The 19,826-nt window shown below is 42.3% G+C and overlaps 1 protein-coding gene across 2 annotated transcripts in view; it reads right to left on the reverse strand.

Moving 5' to 3' along the window:
- Positions 1–2,569: 2,569 nt before the first annotated feature.
- PARP1 (poly(ADP-ribose) polymerase 1) overlaps positions 2,570–19,826 on the reverse strand; it is a 34,762-nt gene continuing 17,505 nt past the window's right edge. For both annotated transcript variants that reach the window (XM_059829846.1, XM_059829839.1), the window contains exons 10-23: positions 19,461–19,703; positions 18,270–18,338; positions 17,383–17,515; positions 15,745–15,940; positions 13,455–13,583; positions 10,058–10,141; positions 9,115–9,237; positions 8,570–8,698; positions 7,694–7,792; positions 7,010–7,162; positions 6,604–6,731; positions 6,151–6,212; positions 4,935–5,049; positions 2,570–3,404 (exon numbers count right to left, since the gene is read on the reverse strand). In XM_059829846.1, the coding sequence (XP_059685829.1) occupies positions 3,323–3,404; positions 4,935–5,049; positions 6,151–6,212; positions 6,604–6,731; positions 7,010–7,162; positions 7,694–7,792; positions 8,570–8,698; positions 9,115–9,237; positions 10,058–10,141; positions 13,455–13,583; positions 15,745–15,940; positions 17,383–17,515; positions 18,270–18,338; positions 19,461–19,703 (1,745 nt within the window). In that variant the 3' untranslated portion in view covers positions 2,570–3,322. The remainder of the gene's footprint in view (positions 3,405–4,934; positions 5,050–6,150; positions 6,213–6,603; positions 6,732–7,009; positions 7,163–7,693; positions 7,793–8,569; positions 8,699–9,114; positions 9,238–10,057; positions 10,142–13,454; positions 13,584–15,744; positions 15,941–17,382; positions 17,516–18,269; positions 18,339–19,460; positions 19,704–19,826) is intronic.

Below are 19,826 nucleotides of genomic sequence, written 5' to 3' on the forward strand. Positions count from 1 at the left end.
AGAGTGTGCTCCTCAGTCACTCAAGCACGTTCTTGTGAAGTCTGAGTCCTGCTGCATTAATCACATTATGAAATTAGAATTTGTAACGAGCGGGTGGTGGAAGCAGTAGTTTCCCCTTTCAGCTGTTGGGAAGCCATTCCTTCTTCTCGCCTTCAGACTGTACTTGCCTATCTCGCTTCCTGCGAAAGTGACCCGCAATGCCCACTGGCCCGCATGCTACCTTCACGCTGGAACAAAACCAGCAAGTCATCTTGGCTGCGATCTACATCTGCGTTTCTTCTCATACGTGCCGCTGCATCTCCAAAATGATCATTTCTGGAGAAGTAGCCTGGCATTTATTTGAAATTAAAAGGACACAAAAGCTCTTGGTCAGACACATGTACTCCACAACAGTGGAAACTATTTTTTTATGGATGTAACAGAAGGAATGAGAGTATAATGGACAAAGTTAGGCGCCTCACCACATATATAAAAGCAATTTAAGCAAAATACTAAGTGGGATATAAATTGGCCACAAAAACACTTCAGCAGAAAATTATGTCCCCAGAACTCAGGGAGGTCTGGAACAGCCTGCCAGAAAGCAAGCTGAAGCAAAGACCTCACAAACACTGCATGACTCATTTAAGAACATGAATACAACTCTTTACAATATCGAGAAAGTTTGATGTGCCCAGAGGTCTTTTTCACATATAAATTATTTACGTTTTCTTTTTCCTTTCCTCTGATTAGAAACAGAAGGGGGGAGGATTTCATTAAAGGCTGTACCAACTGATTTAAAGGTTGTTTTATGGCTGGAGTACAGGGTTGGGTGACCCGTGCTGTAGTTTTTTCTCAGCCACTTCTTTCCTGCATGAACTTGGGCAAGTCACAATTTACACTGACTGCCAACCAGTAAGCCTAGGCTGGCTTCCTTCAGTTTACCCAATTCACATAAACTGCATGGAGTATCTCAACATTTGCGAGCCACTGTACAACAGAGCCTCCAGCCACGCTAAAGAAAGATAAAATGGTTAAATATTTATATATTGCTGCTTTTTGTAGTTTAACATTTAGATCAGAAGTCATTCCTTAACATCCCTCCTCTGAAGAAAGCAGAGGATGTCATGGGACCTCATGTCTTGACAACTCATTCCTTTCAAGTAGTTTTGACAGAAATGGGACTACCTATTCATCCAGCTCTGCTTCGTGCACATACTCCAAAAGAAACGCCTTCAGTGGTTGTCACCGTGCTGCTCTCCTCAGCCTGGCCCCAGGGAGAGGCTGGCTGTATGCTGGGTTCAGAGCAGGGCTGCTTTGCGGTCGGACAAGCTGGCAGCAGAAGCAGCACCCTGAATTCACATTAGATTTCACTGCAGGACAGGCCTTTCACACCAGGGCTCTCCCATGGTCCCCAAAGGGCACCTGTTGCCTCTTCAGAAGTCCTGTCCCACTGTATCTTTTACTGCTGTATTTGTGAGGTTAGAGACACTTGGGATATACTTGCTTGTGCTGCGATTATAACAGCACTACGTACACATCGTAAAACACTCCTTGCGCTACATAGCGCTTACGGCCGTATCTCAGGGCAGGACAAGAGGCCTCAGAGCAAAAGACAACTCTGAGCCACCTCTGGAACAGGTGACAGAGGGAACACTGAAAGCATTGACCTTTAATTCCTGGTCCCAAGCTGAAATTTTTTGGGTAAGCTGGTTTTTTATTTTGGGGGGTGGGGACGGGGGGGGGATGGGATTCTACCTCACAACTAAACTGAACCATTTCTCATGTTCTCTTTCAGAGACTGACAAGATTACACTTACTGACCAGAAGTTTGTTGGAAGTGAAACAATGATTAGCCACTGGTTAAGCTACGGAAGAACCAGATGACAAGGGCCACTCTCTTCACTTCCTCTCAAATCCATAAGCACCAACCTCAATCGATTCCCTTGCGTTCAACTGTCCTCAAGTCATACGACTTACCCAGTCCTTCCACATTTCATTGTCTCCCCAACAGCAGCTGCTCTGTTTTCCATCTATCCCTCCTCATCCTCCTCTCCTTTGTGGGTCCTGGAAACAGCTGCACTGTAAGCAATCACTTTGGCTTGGAGCTCCTCTTTCAAAAGGCACCGGGGCATCACAACGCTTTAGGAAATGGATCTGTTTTTTCCATGCAGGTTACCTACGACTGAAGCTGCAACCGTCACAATGAGCTTGAACTGTCCCTTCTTGGGAGGGAACTGTCATAGCAGAGGAGATACAGCTCTGCACGGGCAGTGCATTCAGTCCCTGGGGATTAGCCAACTTGCCCTAATAGCTCAGGGAAATCAGTATTTTTTGAGGAGGAAGAACTGATGTTGCACTACAGTCAAATACTCCCACATGGCTCAATGACTTACTGAAAGCGAGTTGGTTTAAGAGAAGTCACAAACATCACTGAATATTGAAATTATTAGTTTATATTCATGTTTCAAGACAGGGAATTCAAGACTACCCACGGAGTGGCAACACACCTCACTTCAGGTCATGATGCGAGCCCAAACTCAATGTACGGCTTTGTTAGGACTTAAGTCTACAACAACCAACTTACATCACGTTGAAGGTAGATATTTAAAGGAGGTTTATTGGGGCTAATACTAAATTCAAACAGCCACAAGTTCATTTTCCATGTTTACCACACCAACTGTTGACAGATGAAGTCCCAGTGGAAAGTCCAAATTTTCATTTCACCATGACTTCCTGAAACGTGACTACAGATTTCAGTATTTGGCATTTGATCTTCAGAGAGAGATAGCATGTTTAAGAACATTCTACCAAATACATTTAAATCATGACTCAAAACGAAAACAATTTGGAAGTTTTGAAACATAAAGCTGTTAGTATGAAATTAGCTTTTATTTTTTACCTCAAAATAAATGCACATTTATCACTTATTCAATTGAAAACTGAAAAAGGGTATCTTAAATGAGGGAACCTTAACAGAGCAAATATCACAAACATCCTCAAGTTCCTTCTCCTGATATTGCCCAGCTCTGCTTGGCTAAAAACACAAGCTTGATTTTTTTTTTTTTTTTGTCAGTTTGGTCAATTAAAAGACAGACTTGAAAGCCCCAAAATTAGAAGTGGTATAAAACAAAACCAGGTACTCGTTCTCATCAGAATTCAGGTCCATGTGTTGCCACACATTTATATAAAATTTTCACTAAGTGTTGTACTAAATAGGATTTAGTAACCTCTTCTGCAGTTTAGCTCTTGATATCTTGGTAAGAGAAGTCAATGCGTAAGCATGTCAGAAGTCAACGCTATAGTGTAACTACGGTATAACTCTAACAGGGCTTCTAAATACTGTTCACCAGAGTGATGTCTTATAGTTGAATTTCAGTTTCAGCAGGTACTTCAGATTTACCTGAGCAACATCATACACAATATATCTGGGAAGAATGTTAAGGAATAATTGCAGCTGTTGATATTAATAATGCAGAAAAACCTTAAAACACAGTCAAACTTCACCTTTGAACTTAAGTTACCATACACATGCCTGTGTGATTAAGTGGTTCTAACAGCTCAAACCACAAATCCTTAAATTTGACTTTTCTTTGAATCTGAAAATGTTTTATACAATAGTTAGAAACAAGCAACTAACAGTCATATGGAGAATTAACGGTGGTGCAGCAGGAATCCTGAGTGACATGCAGGCGAACTGACTTGGATATGGGGCTGTAGCTCTTGAAGATTTTTTTTGTCAGCCAGAGCCGTAACACACAACACCTCTCTCGCTATCTAATCAGTGGAGCGACCTAGCCTAGATGAGATCTGCAGTTACAGACCTGGCATCTACAATTATAATTGTAGCTCTACTGCTACCTTCCAGCACAAAGTCATTAATGTCCTCTTAATTTCCCACTAAAAAACCCAAACTGGAATCACAGAGAAGAGCTCTACAATGGCTGGCAGTGCTTGCATATTCTATGACCGCATCATTTTAGTTTTTCAGAAGACAGTCCCAGACCGCCTTTTTGTTCCTCAATGCTTTAGGCCTCAAACTTACCTCTAATCCCCATTTTAGATGAAAAGCATCCCCATTAAACAGTGGAAACCAAAATGAATGCACATCATGTTACGTCAATTAGCTATTATTAATGGTATTATATTTTATCATCTGACCAAGACAGATGCTATATTTAAGAAAACTCAAAAGACAGAAACAGGATTGCCATGAGTTCTGTTGCCAAGACTGCTTGTAAGAGAAAAACAGCTTACCTAGAGGGAAGACAGTTTCTACACAACTCAGAGGTTGTATTAATGGGTTACCTGCTTCACCGGGAGCGAGGAGATTGATCTGGGACCTTAGACATCGCTTATTCTTACGACCTCTTGTGAATGTTGAGCACACATTCATTTGGGGGCACTTCTGCCTAGAAAAGAGGCTTAATAGCTATATCTCTGATGGGCATCTGAGGTTTACCTCAATACTTGCAAAGGGTCTGGGGAACACAAGAGAAGCTGTGTGATGAGAGATTCCATCAAGCCACAGAGCTGGCTCCCCCACCTCCTCCTGGCCAACTTGGCCAGCCATGGGACCACAAGGAAGACACCAGACAGAAGCAATGAGAAACCACAGGCGGCATTCCCACTCCCTTGTCCCGGCACGTCCCTGGGCAAGACACTACTGGGCAGTGTTGCCCGGCCACTCCAACACCTTCAGGTATTGAGTCGTGTTGGGGCAACGCTATTTGCTACGTGTATTGTTTCCTTTTTTGCAGCATGACAATTTAAGTGTGACAACTGTAAAATCATCTCCCTTGGAGAAGAGACTCTAAGTTGTCTGTGAGTACTCCAAAGCAGACCTAAAAGAAACAAAAAACACACTGTGCCAAAACTCCTGACCGACATTAGCGAGGTCCTGCTAAACTCAGCAACACTCAAACATGGCGTGCAGCCAACTTAACAGCAAAGGATACTCATTATACAGAAGACAGGTGTCATTAATTCCTGTTGAGATCCCATTCCCTAAGGGAACCTCTACACCACCAAGGGTGGTAGTGGCTGTGGGATCAGGTGCAGTTTTGCCCAAGCCTAGAAAGGGAAAAAACCTTAGTTACAAATCTAGAACACAGACTTTGCACATAAAGAAAATAACTCAGTCAGCCAAATATTACTTCACGTATATTTTCAAATGCTGACCAAGTGCAAAAGTATCTTAAAAAAGAACACAAAGGATATAGTCTGTTTATTCAATTCAGCATCACCATACTAAACGTAGTCGTACTCTGCTACATTAGAAGTGAGAATTTTAGACTTTTGGCTGTTAATTGTCTAATCTGTATGATCAAAGCTAAAACAGACCAGACTTAGAGCTCTCATATCCTAGGTCCATTAATGGAAACATGCACATTTCAACTTTTTCAGGGAAGTGTAACAAACCAATTCTTATTCTCTTTAAACTTTTCAATACAAATCTCATTTGACATCCATAATAGTCTGAGTAGCATGTCTTGAGCAAGATGCTAAATCACATTTTATTCTATTTTAGGCAACTGCTTTCTTAAGCCTCTCAAAATGAACAGTTTAAGAAAAGACACTCATTACCGAATGTTACTGTTCTCTGCCCTGCCATCTCAGTACAGAAGATAGCCATGATTACCTTTTCTTTTGCTTGAATTAGAGAGCTAAGTCTTCTCTCTCATCTTCTTTTTCAGTGCAATATACGGATACTTTTTGCAGATAGAAATGTAATGAGAACAGCTGTTCCATCTGAATTTTTATTCTTAGCTTTTCTCTTCTCTCCAAGCTTCTAAAGCACTTTGAAAGCTAAACAATTATTCTTCTGATCTGTCAAACCTCTCATCTTTCTTCTAAAATACATAGTATTGTTATGATGAAAGCGAGTAAGAAGTTGCAGAATGCACCTTACATTTTCTCTTGTGTAATATCAAATGAAAGTTTCCGCCTGAACTTCAGGCAACACACCAACTTCAGTCTTAAGCTTCCAAGTGTACTAACTCGCATCTCAAAACACCACATACACATATACAGAGGCAACTATAGGGCAACATTATGCACACTCTTAAAGCGAGTACAGCTATAAAATAACTATAGTTCTCTTTGCTAAGCAGAGAGCCACAACATGAGTTTGCCATCAATAACAGACTACCAACGACAAATACTAATGCTTACCTTTCACACTGTGTTTTCCCTTGGGCAATTTTGTTATGTGAGAAGCATTCTTTAGCTCATACCTGGACAGCACAAAGAACACACAATAGCATTTTACATTCACCTTAAACTATTTTGGTGAAAAATCACCTTTTTTTTTTCCCAGGCTTCAATTATCATGAATTAATATAAAGTTAATTTAGATTCTACTCTTCTGGAACTCAACAGCCTTCCTTCTTTGTCTCAGTTACTAATTTTAAAATATAATTGGCATTTAGTACAAGATTCTAGAACTGCAACACTGATATTTTTTTTACCTCACCAAATAGCTCTCATTTTAAGAAAAAAATTTTGTTTCTAAAGAAATACGAAGTGCTCTGTCTTCACGCTGAAAAAAAGGCTTGCAATTTTAGCATTGCCTTCTACCAAGATATATTAAGCACGTTCGGCAAATACTCTTCATAAGTTACTTACATATTTCCAAGGGCAACTTCTCCCAGTAGTATTAAGCCTATGGGATCAGCTTGAGATGTGTGACAGTAGTTGGCACTCTTGGATACCATGTCTGCAAAATAGATGCCCTTCCCAAACATGTAGCCGGTCTGCAAGCAGCGAAAGAAAGGAAAAAAAAAAAAAAGATTGGGACAATAATACAAAGGCAGCATTGAATCCACCTGGCTGGGCTCCCAGGAGAGCAAAGCTGGAACTCAAGCTCTTGCGGACACCAGTCAGCAACTGACTGGACACACAATGTTGTCTGCACACTGAGAGACAACGCTGGGCCCTCCCCACACAGAAATTCTATTTAGGTTGTCTCCAACCATCCCTACCTCTGGGCACAGGGATGGAGGCAGCCGGAGAAGCTATCAGTTTAACGTACCACAGGAGCTTCAGGGGGAGCTATCCGGAGACCCTGCGAGAGGATACCAGCGAAGTTGGTGGTGCGGGAACCGTGCCACAGCAGCTGGCGATTATGAAGCTGCTTAAACGGTTTGTAACGCTGACTCTCTCCTTCACGCTCAATCCTGAAGATCTTCAATTCAAAAAGGGATAAGAGAAAAAGAACAACCAAGCAAATAAATCGTTACCTTCATGCAACTAATCAGATGAAAAAAAAAATCCACCCAATGTGGAATATACACTATTCTGCTAGGAAAACTGATCTGGATGGTTTTTAGTATTTGCAGTTTGCTATGTCATGCTAGCAAAAAAGAGGTAGCATTGATCACACAGCACTTGTTATTGATTACTTCTCCACCTTCCCTTCTGCATTTTCATGAGACCATAGTTTTCTGAAAAATCACTCAATGAACTAAGGTTCAGTTTTAGAAGATGATGACTCCTCCACCTCCTTTTTGAGGCTAATTAAAGATACCTCAGTAAGCTTAGACTCATCTCTGCCTAGACATTCACTGTTCCATTAAATAGCAATTGGTGTATCAAACCATCCCTTCAACAGAGGAAACTGGATAAGCTACTCAAAAATAAAGAAAACTGCAAACAAGTAAGTCAACTTAGAAGAGTCCATCTTCACAAATGTAAACCCCAGTATTGTCCAGCTTACATCCACGACTTTGAGATCATATGCGTTGTGAGTAGCAGCATGAGTATTTTTCACATATTGTTTAATAATCTTGGCTTCTTCTGAATCTTTGTCAACAACCTGCAAAGAGGCAAACAAAAGAAGCTTCTTTAGCGTACAAACTAGCAGGCTTCTTAGAACATGATGACATCCACCGTATGCTTGCAACTCCCCAAGTTTAAGCCTCCTTATTTGTTTAGGTGTAAATTTATTCCCAGCTAGAGAAGATGTACAGGTATACAGGCAGCACTCCGTCACAGAATGTCTGAGATGGGAAGGCACCTCTGGAAATTGAGATGATATCCAACTGCCCTCCTGAAAGCAGGGTCAGATGGAGGAGGTGGCCAAGGCCTGAGTCCAGTCAGGCTTTCAACACCTCCAAGAATGGAGCCTCCACAGCCTCTTTAGGCAACCTTTTCCAGTGTTTGATCACCCTCACAGTAAACAAACAAAGAAAAAAACCCAAACCAAACCCAAACCAAACACCATCAACAACAAAAGCTTTTTCTTTTGTTTAAATACAGTTTCCTGTATTTCAATTTGTGCCCGTTACCTCTTGTACCACTGGAAACCACTGAAAAGTCTGTCTCTGCCTTCTTTACTCCCTTCCCCCATCAGGTGTTTAGAGACATTGATGAGATATCCCCTGAGCCGCTTTTTCTCCAGGTTAAAAAGCCCCAGCTCTCTCAGCATCTCCTCTTACAACACGTGCTCCAGTCCCTTAACCATCTCAGTGGCCCTTCATTGAACTCATGCCCGTATATCTGTCCACTTACAGTTTAGGTGATTTGTTATACTCCAAACTAACAGGACATCAGCTTGTATTCACAGTCACTCATTTCCTTTTATTTCCTTTACCTTAATATCAGTTCGAAGTTTTTCATAGTTGATGTCAATCGGGTCTTTATCTCCATCTTCATTTCCACCTCTGAGAAGGCTGTAAGCAACCTCAATATCAAGCAAATTGTCCAACATCTGCACTTTAGCCTGAAGAATTTAAAGAGGTTATTTTACTTGTGCCTTTGACATGTTCAGAATAACTCTGGAATACCCCAAATTATAAAAGTGTATGTGAATTACTGGCCACACACTACCACCTAACACCACAACAACACTGCCCTTTTTAAAAAAAAATTGTATATTTAAATGTATTAAAATATATACACACACATATACATAGACCATAATATGTAACATACCTTCTAATACCTTATATATATTATTATTTGTATATGTATACATACATATGTGCACATAAACAAACAGATATTCTGTAGAAAACCAAGCTTAACCTCATGAAAGCATGAGGTTAAAGTAAGCCTTAAACCCTCACAAATTCTCCGTCTTAGATGTCTGATATCAGATCTGTTGCCTGCAAACAACACACTGCTTCCAGTCAATACCTGAATGTATTCCAAGTTATTTAGGAGAGGTGGTTTCTTCATTCCGAAGTCATGAGGAATCAGAGTATAGAAGCGGTTGGAGAGGTCCAAGATCTGGGATTCTGAACCACTGTCAGAAACTGCCTAGACAAGGCAACAAGCACCAAAGAAAATTACTGAGTAAGATTCAGTCTCCATAGCAATAGACACACACAAGATACTTGAGGACTAATACACAGAAGCAGCAATACAAATAGTGTTAATGCTGAAACTCTCACGGGACTAAAAAGGGCAACTCTATTTGTTTTGCATGTAGTAAGTCACAGTACTTGCACAGAAATACACAGAATTTCTGGTACGAGAAAAATCTAACGGGGATTATGCTTCTGGAAGGCAAAATAAAGGCTTCTGGATATGGAAGGGGTGCATGTCCTTGGCACGGTTCTGGTCTGCTCTGACAATTGAAGTAAAGCTTCCCATATCTATGCTTTGCCAGGGAGCCCATGACAAAAAATGGGGTATGCTGGTACGCTTTTGCAAGCTGATCGGGCAATACTATGTAGTGATTCTTGGAATGGTGTAGATCATGATGTGTAAATACGGTAATGTCATCAAGCCAGACCCCTTCCTGTGTCAACTTAACCTTTATTCTCACCCTTAAACAGACTTCTTTGGGGTGGAAATACCAGCTCGCTGCTAGATCAAGACACTGGCTTCATTTTCTCAATTGCCATTTACGTCTGGCTCAGCCTGAAGTTTGTGCTACAAAAGTGTGAAAGATAAAAGTACTGCCCAAACTGGTACAACAGCGAAGAGAACTGACTAGTTACCCGTGGAAGGCACGTCCTCTTCTCCCGTGAGAAAGAGCACAGATCTTTATACACATAGCTCAGCATTCACCCCACTCCAAGCCCAGACCAACTTCTGAATTCCTCTCTTGCTCTAACATCTCTTTTCTGCTCACCTGCTGAACCTCGTTAAGGATGGAGTATGCGCTCTGGATCTGCCGCTTGCTCAGTTTTCCCAATGGCATCTTCTGCAGGTCAATCTGATGAAGATTTAAAGGATTAAAACAGGATATCAGTACATTGAAGCCACTGCAGTATTCCCTCTCTGGTTTCTAGAGAACAAATCTCTCCATTCTGGTAGGACTGACCACACGAAGAATGGAAACATTTCAGACTCGCTATTAATCTCTGTGGATTGAGGAATGATGTCAGAAGGACAGTGCACGCTACTGAGAAGACATCCTATAAACAAAGGAACACTGCAATAGGAAACTAAGTGTGCATGCTAGGGCAACACAAACATAGGGTACTAAGCATCTGGCTAGAAGTTTAATATTAACCTGGTGTCAGATGCATTCCTCAATCACTTCAGTAACCATACCATTCAGGCTGGCAAAGAAGCAAACTGAATGAAATAATTCTTGTTCATATGATCATCTGTGTCTTTAGGTACAAGCTAGATACCCTTTTCCGACTTTACCCTACAATTTTCAAGGGTCAAACGCAAAGAGGTTATAAGATGCTTTGTATTCATTAACAAAAAACTAACCAAAAAAAAGCAACTAAGTTAAAAGTGATGTCTTGTTGCCTGCATTTATCCACTGATTTAAATTTATGTGTTGCTTTTGTTTGTGTATTGATGGATCTTGGTAGAGTTTCAGATTTGCATTAAATCCTTGCATAGTTAAGGACCATCTGAATGCAAAAATACTCGACAAAAGTCAAGTCCAATGGAGGCTTTTTACAAAGATCATACATATACCATCTGGACTCTTGACAGTACTCTCCGTACATCCTGCAGGTCAAATTAGCTTTCACTTAACTTGATGGATTTAAGATTCAGCTCAAGGACAGAAGATCCATGTACACTGCATACCGTCTGGGTAAGTTCCACATTATTTATTCACTATGGAGCTAGGAAACCCAGTTGTATGCAAATCTTCTCTGCAAGCTGAACTCAGAAGGCTATTCCAAGCTACAGAGACTGGTGTGAAAGCCCTGATGTGATTTTGCGTGGAGATCTCCACCCCGTACTGGGCTTAGGAGAACTTTCACCTTTGCTACAGCTAAGCATACATAAAGCCAGATACTAAGAAAAGCCAAGATGGACTGCAAGAGAGAAGACAGGCTTCAAAACTGATCGTGTCTTGGGGACACAAGAGGCACAAAGCCAAGATTAATAACCTAATGAAAACCAACTTGCAATAGATTTGTAGCTCCCAAACTTCTGGGGCCAATACTTTCTTGTTGAGTACCATCCATCCATATTATCTAATTCTTAGCTGAAATATCGTGAAGGACACATAAAAGTAAAACGGGCTATTTAACTTGGATGCGCAGAATAGCACATCCAAGCACATGTGCAGAATACCTATACTAACTATAAGTAATATAAGCCTATGAACTAACAGATATAAGCACTAACACATAAACATTAACACCTATAAACTAACATATCCCCCAATAATGTGATTTAGGAGTACCTCTCCAACAGAGCCCACAAACAGCCAAAGGGCTGGAGTTTGTGTCTCCTATGACTCATGGGAGGTGAAAAGAGCCCTGCAGAACTAACCTCTGATATAAAGCTAAGCTGCATCCAAAGCTTTATCATCAGACCCGTCAAAAGAGCACAGCAGCCAAGGGGCTGGCTCTAAAACAACAGCACTGCAATTACAGCCAGATGCACTGAGGGTAACACAAAAAATTAGCTCCACATCAGATGTGTGCACCAAGATTGTCATGAAAGGCAAGGGAGATGTTCGCCTTCCACCGAGGCAAGAGAGGACACAGCACCACAGTAGGCTCAGCCCTCTAACTAGCCTTTTCATGCAAGGTAATGACATAGATAATTGTAATAAACCTCTGTATGCTTGGTGATGTAAAACTCTTGAAAGCTAAATTAGAAGCAGGAAGAGAAACACATCAGATAGTCTTTCCATTACACAACAACAGACCTAAGAATTTGCTACAGTTTTGGCAGAGCAAGAGTGCCTGGCTGGAATGAAATACTTGAGATCAGGCTGATTAAAGGAACCAAGCAGCCATTTTCAGAGGATGCACAGAAACCTCCAACTAGGAAAAACATTATTTCCTCTAACAGAAAACAGCTGTTCAGCAGCAACAGTACAGGAAGATAAATCTAATAGGAAGACAGGCCCATCTGGACTCCCAGGTCTCCTATAGATCTGCAGCTGGTGTGAATTAACACAGTTTCAACAGAGTTCTATAAAACCAGAAGACCTCAGATGACGATCAGTTCAGAGTCTTCAGCCAGTTCCAGTTACAAAGAATTATTAATATTTTAGAAGACTTTGATGTAAAGAATCACTGAAGATACAGGAGAACACAACCCAAGGTACTACAAAATGTTGGGCAAGCCATCTGAAAGCTTTCAGATAAGCTGTACGAAATGGTGCAAAAAGCCTGTTCTGAAAAGTAGATACAGGAAATACTGATACAGAGAGCAAACCACAGCTGCTTAAATACGAAGTCTTAGAGCAGGATAACTAAGCTGGCTGAAAAAACCCGAAATTTGTTATTTAGAACTAACCCAGTTTGAGTGGCTGCATTAAAACAAACTGCAGGATCTCTGAACACCAGTAAAACTGTTCCTATACAAGGAGAGACAGATGATACTACCAGACCACGCTCTGAAAGCTTGTTAGAAGCATGGATCAAGAAGTATGGAGGGAAGAAGAATGGATGAAAATAGGGTATCATTACAACAAATGAGAAATACAACAAAAAATCTCAAGTCTGGCCCTGTTCAGAAGAGGATCCGGACTCTGTCAAGGCATTTCATTAGTGCATATATCAACTGGCAGCATTTCTCAAGTCTGAGCTGCATGCCCATTTGCGACTTAAATTAGTGGTACTGCTGCCCGCCCCCCCCCCCCCCCCAATGTGGTTCACAACTCACAAAAAAGAAGTGCCTCCTGCCTCACATCACCAGCAAACAGGCTATCTGTGTTAATATTTTAAAAGCACTCAGCGAACAGTGCTCATGATGCACGTGTCACTGGAAAAAACAGACAATGATTACTGATCCCAGGACCTGCAGATGCATTTCCCATAGGCTTAAGTTGAAGACACTGATAGAGACATTCTCCACCGAAGAACAAAGAATGCACATGTTTTAAAAACTGCACGCATCATAACTAAGTTACTACTTCTGGTGCTTGGCAAATTCTGGTCAGGCTCTCGCCCTTATTTGAAGGCTGATCTAAACCTCACACCGACTTCTGAGAAGTATGATGCACCCTAGATTGCAAAGAACTTTCTTCTGGCTCTTTAAGTATGATGTAAAGAGAGAAAGGAGGGTTAGAAGTGAGAAACATGAACATGTGTGGTCACCTCAAATTCCACCATCGCTTTCTTCATGCTTTCCACATCAAAGATCATCTTAATAAGGTCTTGGATTGGCTTAGCAAGTTTTGACTTAGTCCCGGCACCCACTGTCAGTTTCCTGACAGCTTCTTCATCCTGGGAGGTAAAAATAGTATCAGAATTAGCAAAATCACAAAGGATAAAGTAACAGGTTGGCTGCCATGGTAACAGCTCAAAACCAATTTAGTGTATGCATACTATGACTAGCCTGAAGTTCATGGGGAGCGTGGGACATTGCTCTGACATTTTGGAACAAAGCGGGTTTAAAAATCCACCCATTCAGTAATTTGGCAGACATTATTTTAAGAGGTGGCACTGCACAATATCAGTAGAATTAAGGGAACATGAACTCTGTGTGCATCTCTGCTTCACCTCAAGCAACAGCTTTAATTACTTTTTCTGCAAGCTTTCTCTGCATAGAGACCTTGATATGAAAAAATGACCTTTTACTTTGTTGCTTTTATGACAAAATAGAGAGGTAATAACTAGGTTTCACTAAGTTTTTGTAATCAAAATTGTCATAGATGAGTACAGGAATCATCAATTAGCCATACTACCATCTAGATGCTTTCACAGATAGAGCGTTGCACCAATAAAGCATCTGCCAGATACTTCAGAGTATCACTATACATTGCAGAGTAACAAACACTTTGCCGCTGCAATAGTCAAATTTCCAGAAATAAAGCTAAGCATGGAGTACTTTGCACTGAAAGATGACATCCAGAAATTGGGCCACAGAAAAATGCAACCATTTGAAAATACGTTCTCTGGTATCTTTATAGTTATTAAGAGCATCCAACTATTTCATCTGAAAATAGTTTAAGTTGTGGGTATGCCTTTAAATAAACACACAAACCCCCACTGGGCAGAAGGAAGAGAACTCTCCTTTAGTGTAGCTGTCTAAATACCAAATCTTACTGGCAATGAATAAATTCTCTTTCTCAGCCTGCTCAATATGTGCATTATGCAGAATACCGCATAGGAGTTGCTTCACCATTTGGGAGGATTTTGGATGCAGAAGATAGCTAAGAAGTTGGGCAGGAGCGTTGATCTGCTGGAGGGTCGGAAGGCTCTGCAGAGGGGTCTGGACAGGCTGGATCGATGGGCCCAGGCCAACTGGATGAGGTTCAACAAGGCCAAGTGCCGGGTCCTGCACTTGGGTCACAACAACCCCAGGCAACGCTACAGGCTTGGGGATGAGTGGCTGGAAAGCTGCCCGGTGGAAAAGGACCTGGGGGTGTTGATCGACAGCTGGCTGAAGATGAGCCAGCAGTGTGCCCAGGTGGCCAAGAAGGCCAACGGCATCCTGGCCTCTATCAGAAACAGTGTGGCCAGCAGGAGTAGGGAGGGGATCGTGCCCCTGTACTCGGCGCTGGTGAGGCCGCACCTCGAATACTGTGTTCAGTTTTGGGCCCCTCACTCCAAGAAGGACATTGAGGTGCTGGAGCGTGTCCAGAGAAGGGTGACGAAGCTGGTGAGGGGTCTGGAGCACAAGTCTGATGAGGAGCGGCTGAGGGAGCTGGGGTTGTTCAGTCTGGAGAAGAGGAGGCTGAGGGGAGACCTCATTGCTCTCTACAATGACCTGAAAGGGGGTTGTGGTGAGGTGGGTGTTGGTCTCTTCTCCCAAGTGACTAGTGATAGAACAAGAGGAAATGGCCTCAAGTTGCACCAGGGGAGCTTTAGATTGGATATTAGGAAAAATTTCTTCACTGAAAGGGTTGTCAGGCACTGGAACAGGCTGCCCAGGGAGGTGGTGGAGCCACCATCCCTGGAGGTATTTAAAAAACGTGTGGATGAGGCACTTAAGGACGTGGGTTAGTGGTAGACTTGGCAGGGTTAGGTTAACGGTTGGACTTGATGATCTTAAAGGTCTTTTCCAACCCAAACAAATCTATGATAAGTATCTATTTTAAATAAAAGAAAATGGGGTTTTCAGACTGGAAGAATGTGAAATGACTGCTGAATTAACTTCAAATTAACATCCTTAGAATTACAGAGTAGACAGGAATGAGCACTAAAGGGACTTCAGACTTGACAATGAAAACTACTTAATTTCCCAACACATCTATTTTAATGCATGACACTCATTGATCTACAGCTCTCTTTCTGCAGCACAGAGAAGATTCAACAGTTGCACCTGCACTTCGTTCCTCAGGTTTGTAAAGTCTAAGTGATCCAACAGTGAGCACAGAACAAAACAGCTAAAGGAAAGCAGCTGAGCAGTGCTCCACCTGGTACACAGACATGTCAGAGTTACCTGCCCATAATCTATTTCCAGCGGGTAGAATTTTTTGGGATATTTAGTGAAGTTCTTTGAATGCCAAGAATTGCCCGTCTTCTCTTCATACAAATTCAGGAAGTGTTCAACAGCATCTTCTTTTGAGGGCATCTGTTCCAGCTTGTTACTCCCGATTACAGTGCCCACGCGACCCCAAGATCTGAACACCCAGTACCTAGAGAAGTAAAACATGAGAAAAGAACAGACATAAGATACTCTGGCTCTAGATCTCAGGCCAAACGAAACTGATCCTGCAACAACCATGTAACTGCATGCGAATCAGCCATTTGCACACCATGAATTTTATGGAAGACATTCTCTGTCAGCAACTGCAAGGACAGCAACAGAAAAGCCACCACAGAGCATATGGCCAAGAAGTGGTGTAAAAAAATTGCCCAGTGTTAACACACCAGCCCCAAGGATAAATGTGTGCACAGCAGGAATAGAGAGGCTGCTATCTCTTCAGTGTTAATGTTTCGTAAATATGAATCTTCAGGCTATTGGGATCATGTATTGGAATAACACACACCACGCATCTTTAAGCCTCAAGTCCTAGGGTTCAGATTTTTAGAGAAACCAAAAGTAACTTGAGTATTTGTTTTTATTACTGACACCACCTTGGGTAAGCTTCCATATTATTTACAGGGATACAATCAATCAACCTTTCCAATTTGTCAGGCATGAAATGCAGGCACGGAGATCCTTCCATTTACTGAATCACAGATCCAGGCAGAAACCCCACATAGAAAAGCCAGCGACAAAAGCTTATTATGAACATGCTAAAGTGCAATAAATCCAGAGCTGAACCAGGGTTGTTGCTGACAGCCTTTAGCTCCCCTAGATTTCTGTGCATCCCTATGTGCTTGGGGGAGCAGTTTCATTTTAAAGAACCCTCTCCATTTCTTTATCTGTATTCAGCAATGCAACCACTGGACAGCTCTGCCACACGTCTGATGAGACTGGAAAGCTAAACACACATGATCATTCCCAGATCATTTCAGTGCATTTTGCTAAGCCTCAGGGTACCTAATTCAGGACTACACTGTGGCAGAATAGCCAGAATCTGGTTTTGTTTCCCAAGGTTACAGCTCCGCAATTAGAAGACAAGAGTAAGTTGGAGAATATGGGAAAGATTCCCAACATCGCCGACTTTACGTGTGGGGTCTTGATGTTAGAACAGAGGAACCTCCACCAAATTCTGCTTCTGTACTTTCAAGGGCAGCCATCAGTCCCAGAGCACACTGGCCCTCCTGTTAGCCAATTAACCCAGTCCTAAAAGACGCCAACTGTACATGCCTCGCTCATCCTAGGACGCAGGAACGAACACTACCAGATGCAATTCCGCAGAATTACTCACCTCCCAACTTAGGTTTTGTCAACACCACAAAGAAATGTCCCCATGCTGAGCACAGATCTCTCCAGGGGTGGTTTGTTGTTTGGGTGTTTTGCAGTTTTTGGTTTTTTGGTGGTTTTGGGATTGTTGGTTTTTTTAAAAATAAATACACCTAACCATATGTCCTCAAAAATTTTACTTCACTTTGCTTTTGTAGATGCCAAAAATCCAATGATTATTGGAAAAACGTGAACAAAAGTATTTCTAGAGAAAACTAAACTCACCTGTTCTCTCTGTCATCCTCTAGCAGCTGCAGTTTATAATAGGAATTTGTTCCTTTCACAATATCTACTAGGCCCAGGGTTGCACTGAAAATCTTTCCACCTTTTTCAAAGACATGAGCAGAATCCTCCAAACCTACAGAGAAGAAACACGTCAGAACACAGAGGAGGTTAACATTTTAGGTCTCCTTCCTACATTTGCGCTCACCCAAATGTTTCATGAAATAGCATGAATCTTAACAAAAAAAAAATGCAGAAACAGTGACTAAGTGCTCATTCAAAAATACCTGAAGCATGTTTTCCTTTCAATAAATTGTGAGCATGCACCTTTAGATACACTGGAGTGAACCTCAATCCTACCTAGAGAAAACAAAAATGGTAACTTTTGAAAAAGGGCCATCTAAAAATCTAGGATTTAACACTGCATGACTGGCTGGAGGAATTCTCAAAAAGAGATATAGCTCTGCAGGTGTCACGTTAGCAAATGGACTGAAAAGCCAAAGGCTGGCCTTGGATGCAGTATGAATTCTCAGAACAACGTCTGTGCACCACAGGTTTGGAGAGTAGCATCAGCGGTCCCCCCCAAGGGCCGGGGGGCAGATGCTCTGCCGTCTGGGCCTTTATTCACCCCACCGACTGATGCTCCTGAAGCTGAGCAAGGGGCACACTCCTTAGTTGAAGTGGTCCTTCTGAAAGTTACACTAGAAAATCCTGGAATATCCAGCTTTGGATGTCAGTCAATATCCTTCCTTTGACAGCAAGAAAAAAGTGGTTTAAAAATTCACACTCCTTTTACGGAACCCTTATCCTTTCACAGAAAAACATTTTGCAAACGATCACGCATCCTGAAGACTGTGTGTGGTGCAGGCACAGCCATTGTTATCGCTCACCAGAATCAGGATCTACTGCTGCTCCACCTTTAACTGTTAGCTTCATTTTCTTCTCAGACTTGCTAGGTCCTGCAGTGAAAGACAGTTAATTTTTTTTCCTAGGCAGGCAACACAGTCCGACTTGAATCAACATTTAAATTCTCAATTTGCATAATTATCACCCTAAGGAGACTTCAAATCAGATTACCAGTATATGAACAGGATGACTTCAGTGGCTTTTTTTACCCAGCTTTAGCAGCCAATTCACAGCCCCCACTCCCCCAAATACATGAAAAGTAAGATCTCCCCAGATTCTATCTACCTATCTCCCTTCTTCTGGCCCCAAGGGGTGGGCCATATAATTTCTTCACTGGCACAGCAGATAAAAGTCACATTTGGGGTTGTGTTTTAAGTGGGATTTAAAAACCTCATGGGGCATGGGGGGTGTTCAGGTCCCCTGGAGATCCTGCTGCTGTGAGATAGTCCGGTAATAACAAACCAAATTGTATGACAGAAACCTACACTTGGAGGACATAGAGAAGAATAGGTCCTGAAGAGAGGCGAGCAGATGCGATGGTTTTGTTCACTGTCCAGGATTAATAACGTAAGCTCTCTATGGCACTGGTGAGGAATGCCACTGGTGTTGGATATTTTTCCTCCTCCGTTAAGAAAATGTTATGCTCTAAACCAAGTAGAACAAAGACCCATTGCTCTGGACCCCAGTATTTCCTCACTTGCTAACAGCCCTTGGGGGTCATGGTAGTGTCTGTCACACCTTGGTGCCCCAGCACCTCCTTGGAGCTGCACACTGAGCCAAACTGGGAGAGAAGCTGAGGTGTTATGAGGAAGAGTCTGGACCAGCGTCAGGGAGCCTGGGCACGTACAGCACAGAAGATCTGTGGTGCTTAGGGACATGGTTTAGTGGTGGACTTGGCAGTGCTAGGTTAATGGTTGGACTCGATCTTAAAGGTCTTTTCCAACCTAAAATGATTCTATGATCTCTGATCTCAACAAGAGTGAACTAGGGGAAACAAGAGCCAGCTTCGTGTTTACTCAAAGCTAGTCTTGCCCTGAGGTCTCATTATTTAAGTGTATTATGAGAAAAAGGGCAGAGAACTCAAGGAAAGGGCAACGATAGACTATACCCAGGTTTGCTTTACACATGCACAGCATTGAACAGGCCCGCGGAGAAACAACCCCTTTGTTCTTCACCTTGTTCTTCTTTGACCTTCCCAGCACTCTTCATACTTGGGGGCTTGCTGCACTTCCCATCCACAGCCATTTCCTCGTGCTCCATTTTCACCTCCGCACCCCAAGGTGAAAGCGCATGGAGAGACACAAGCTCCTGAAAGTCCTTGCTGGAGGATTTCACATCCTGAAGAAACTCCTCCGAGACGACACGGACTTTGGCCTCTTTCACTTCTTCCATCTTCTTGCTCATTTTCTCCACATCCTCTGTAGAGGCAGGGTGGGAAACAGAGAGAAAAATCAGACCTTAGCCCCTCCCTCTGGCCATGATTCAGGGCTCTAACACTTTGTGGAAACACAATTACACCACATTTTGGATTCACAATGTTT

This window comes from Gavia stellata, chromosome 2 (genome assembly GCF_030936135.1).
Source record: "Gavia stellata isolate bGavSte3 chromosome 2, bGavSte3.hap2, whole genome shotgun sequence".
NCBI lineage: Eukaryota > Metazoa > Chordata > Aves > Gaviiformes > Gaviidae > Gavia > Gavia stellata.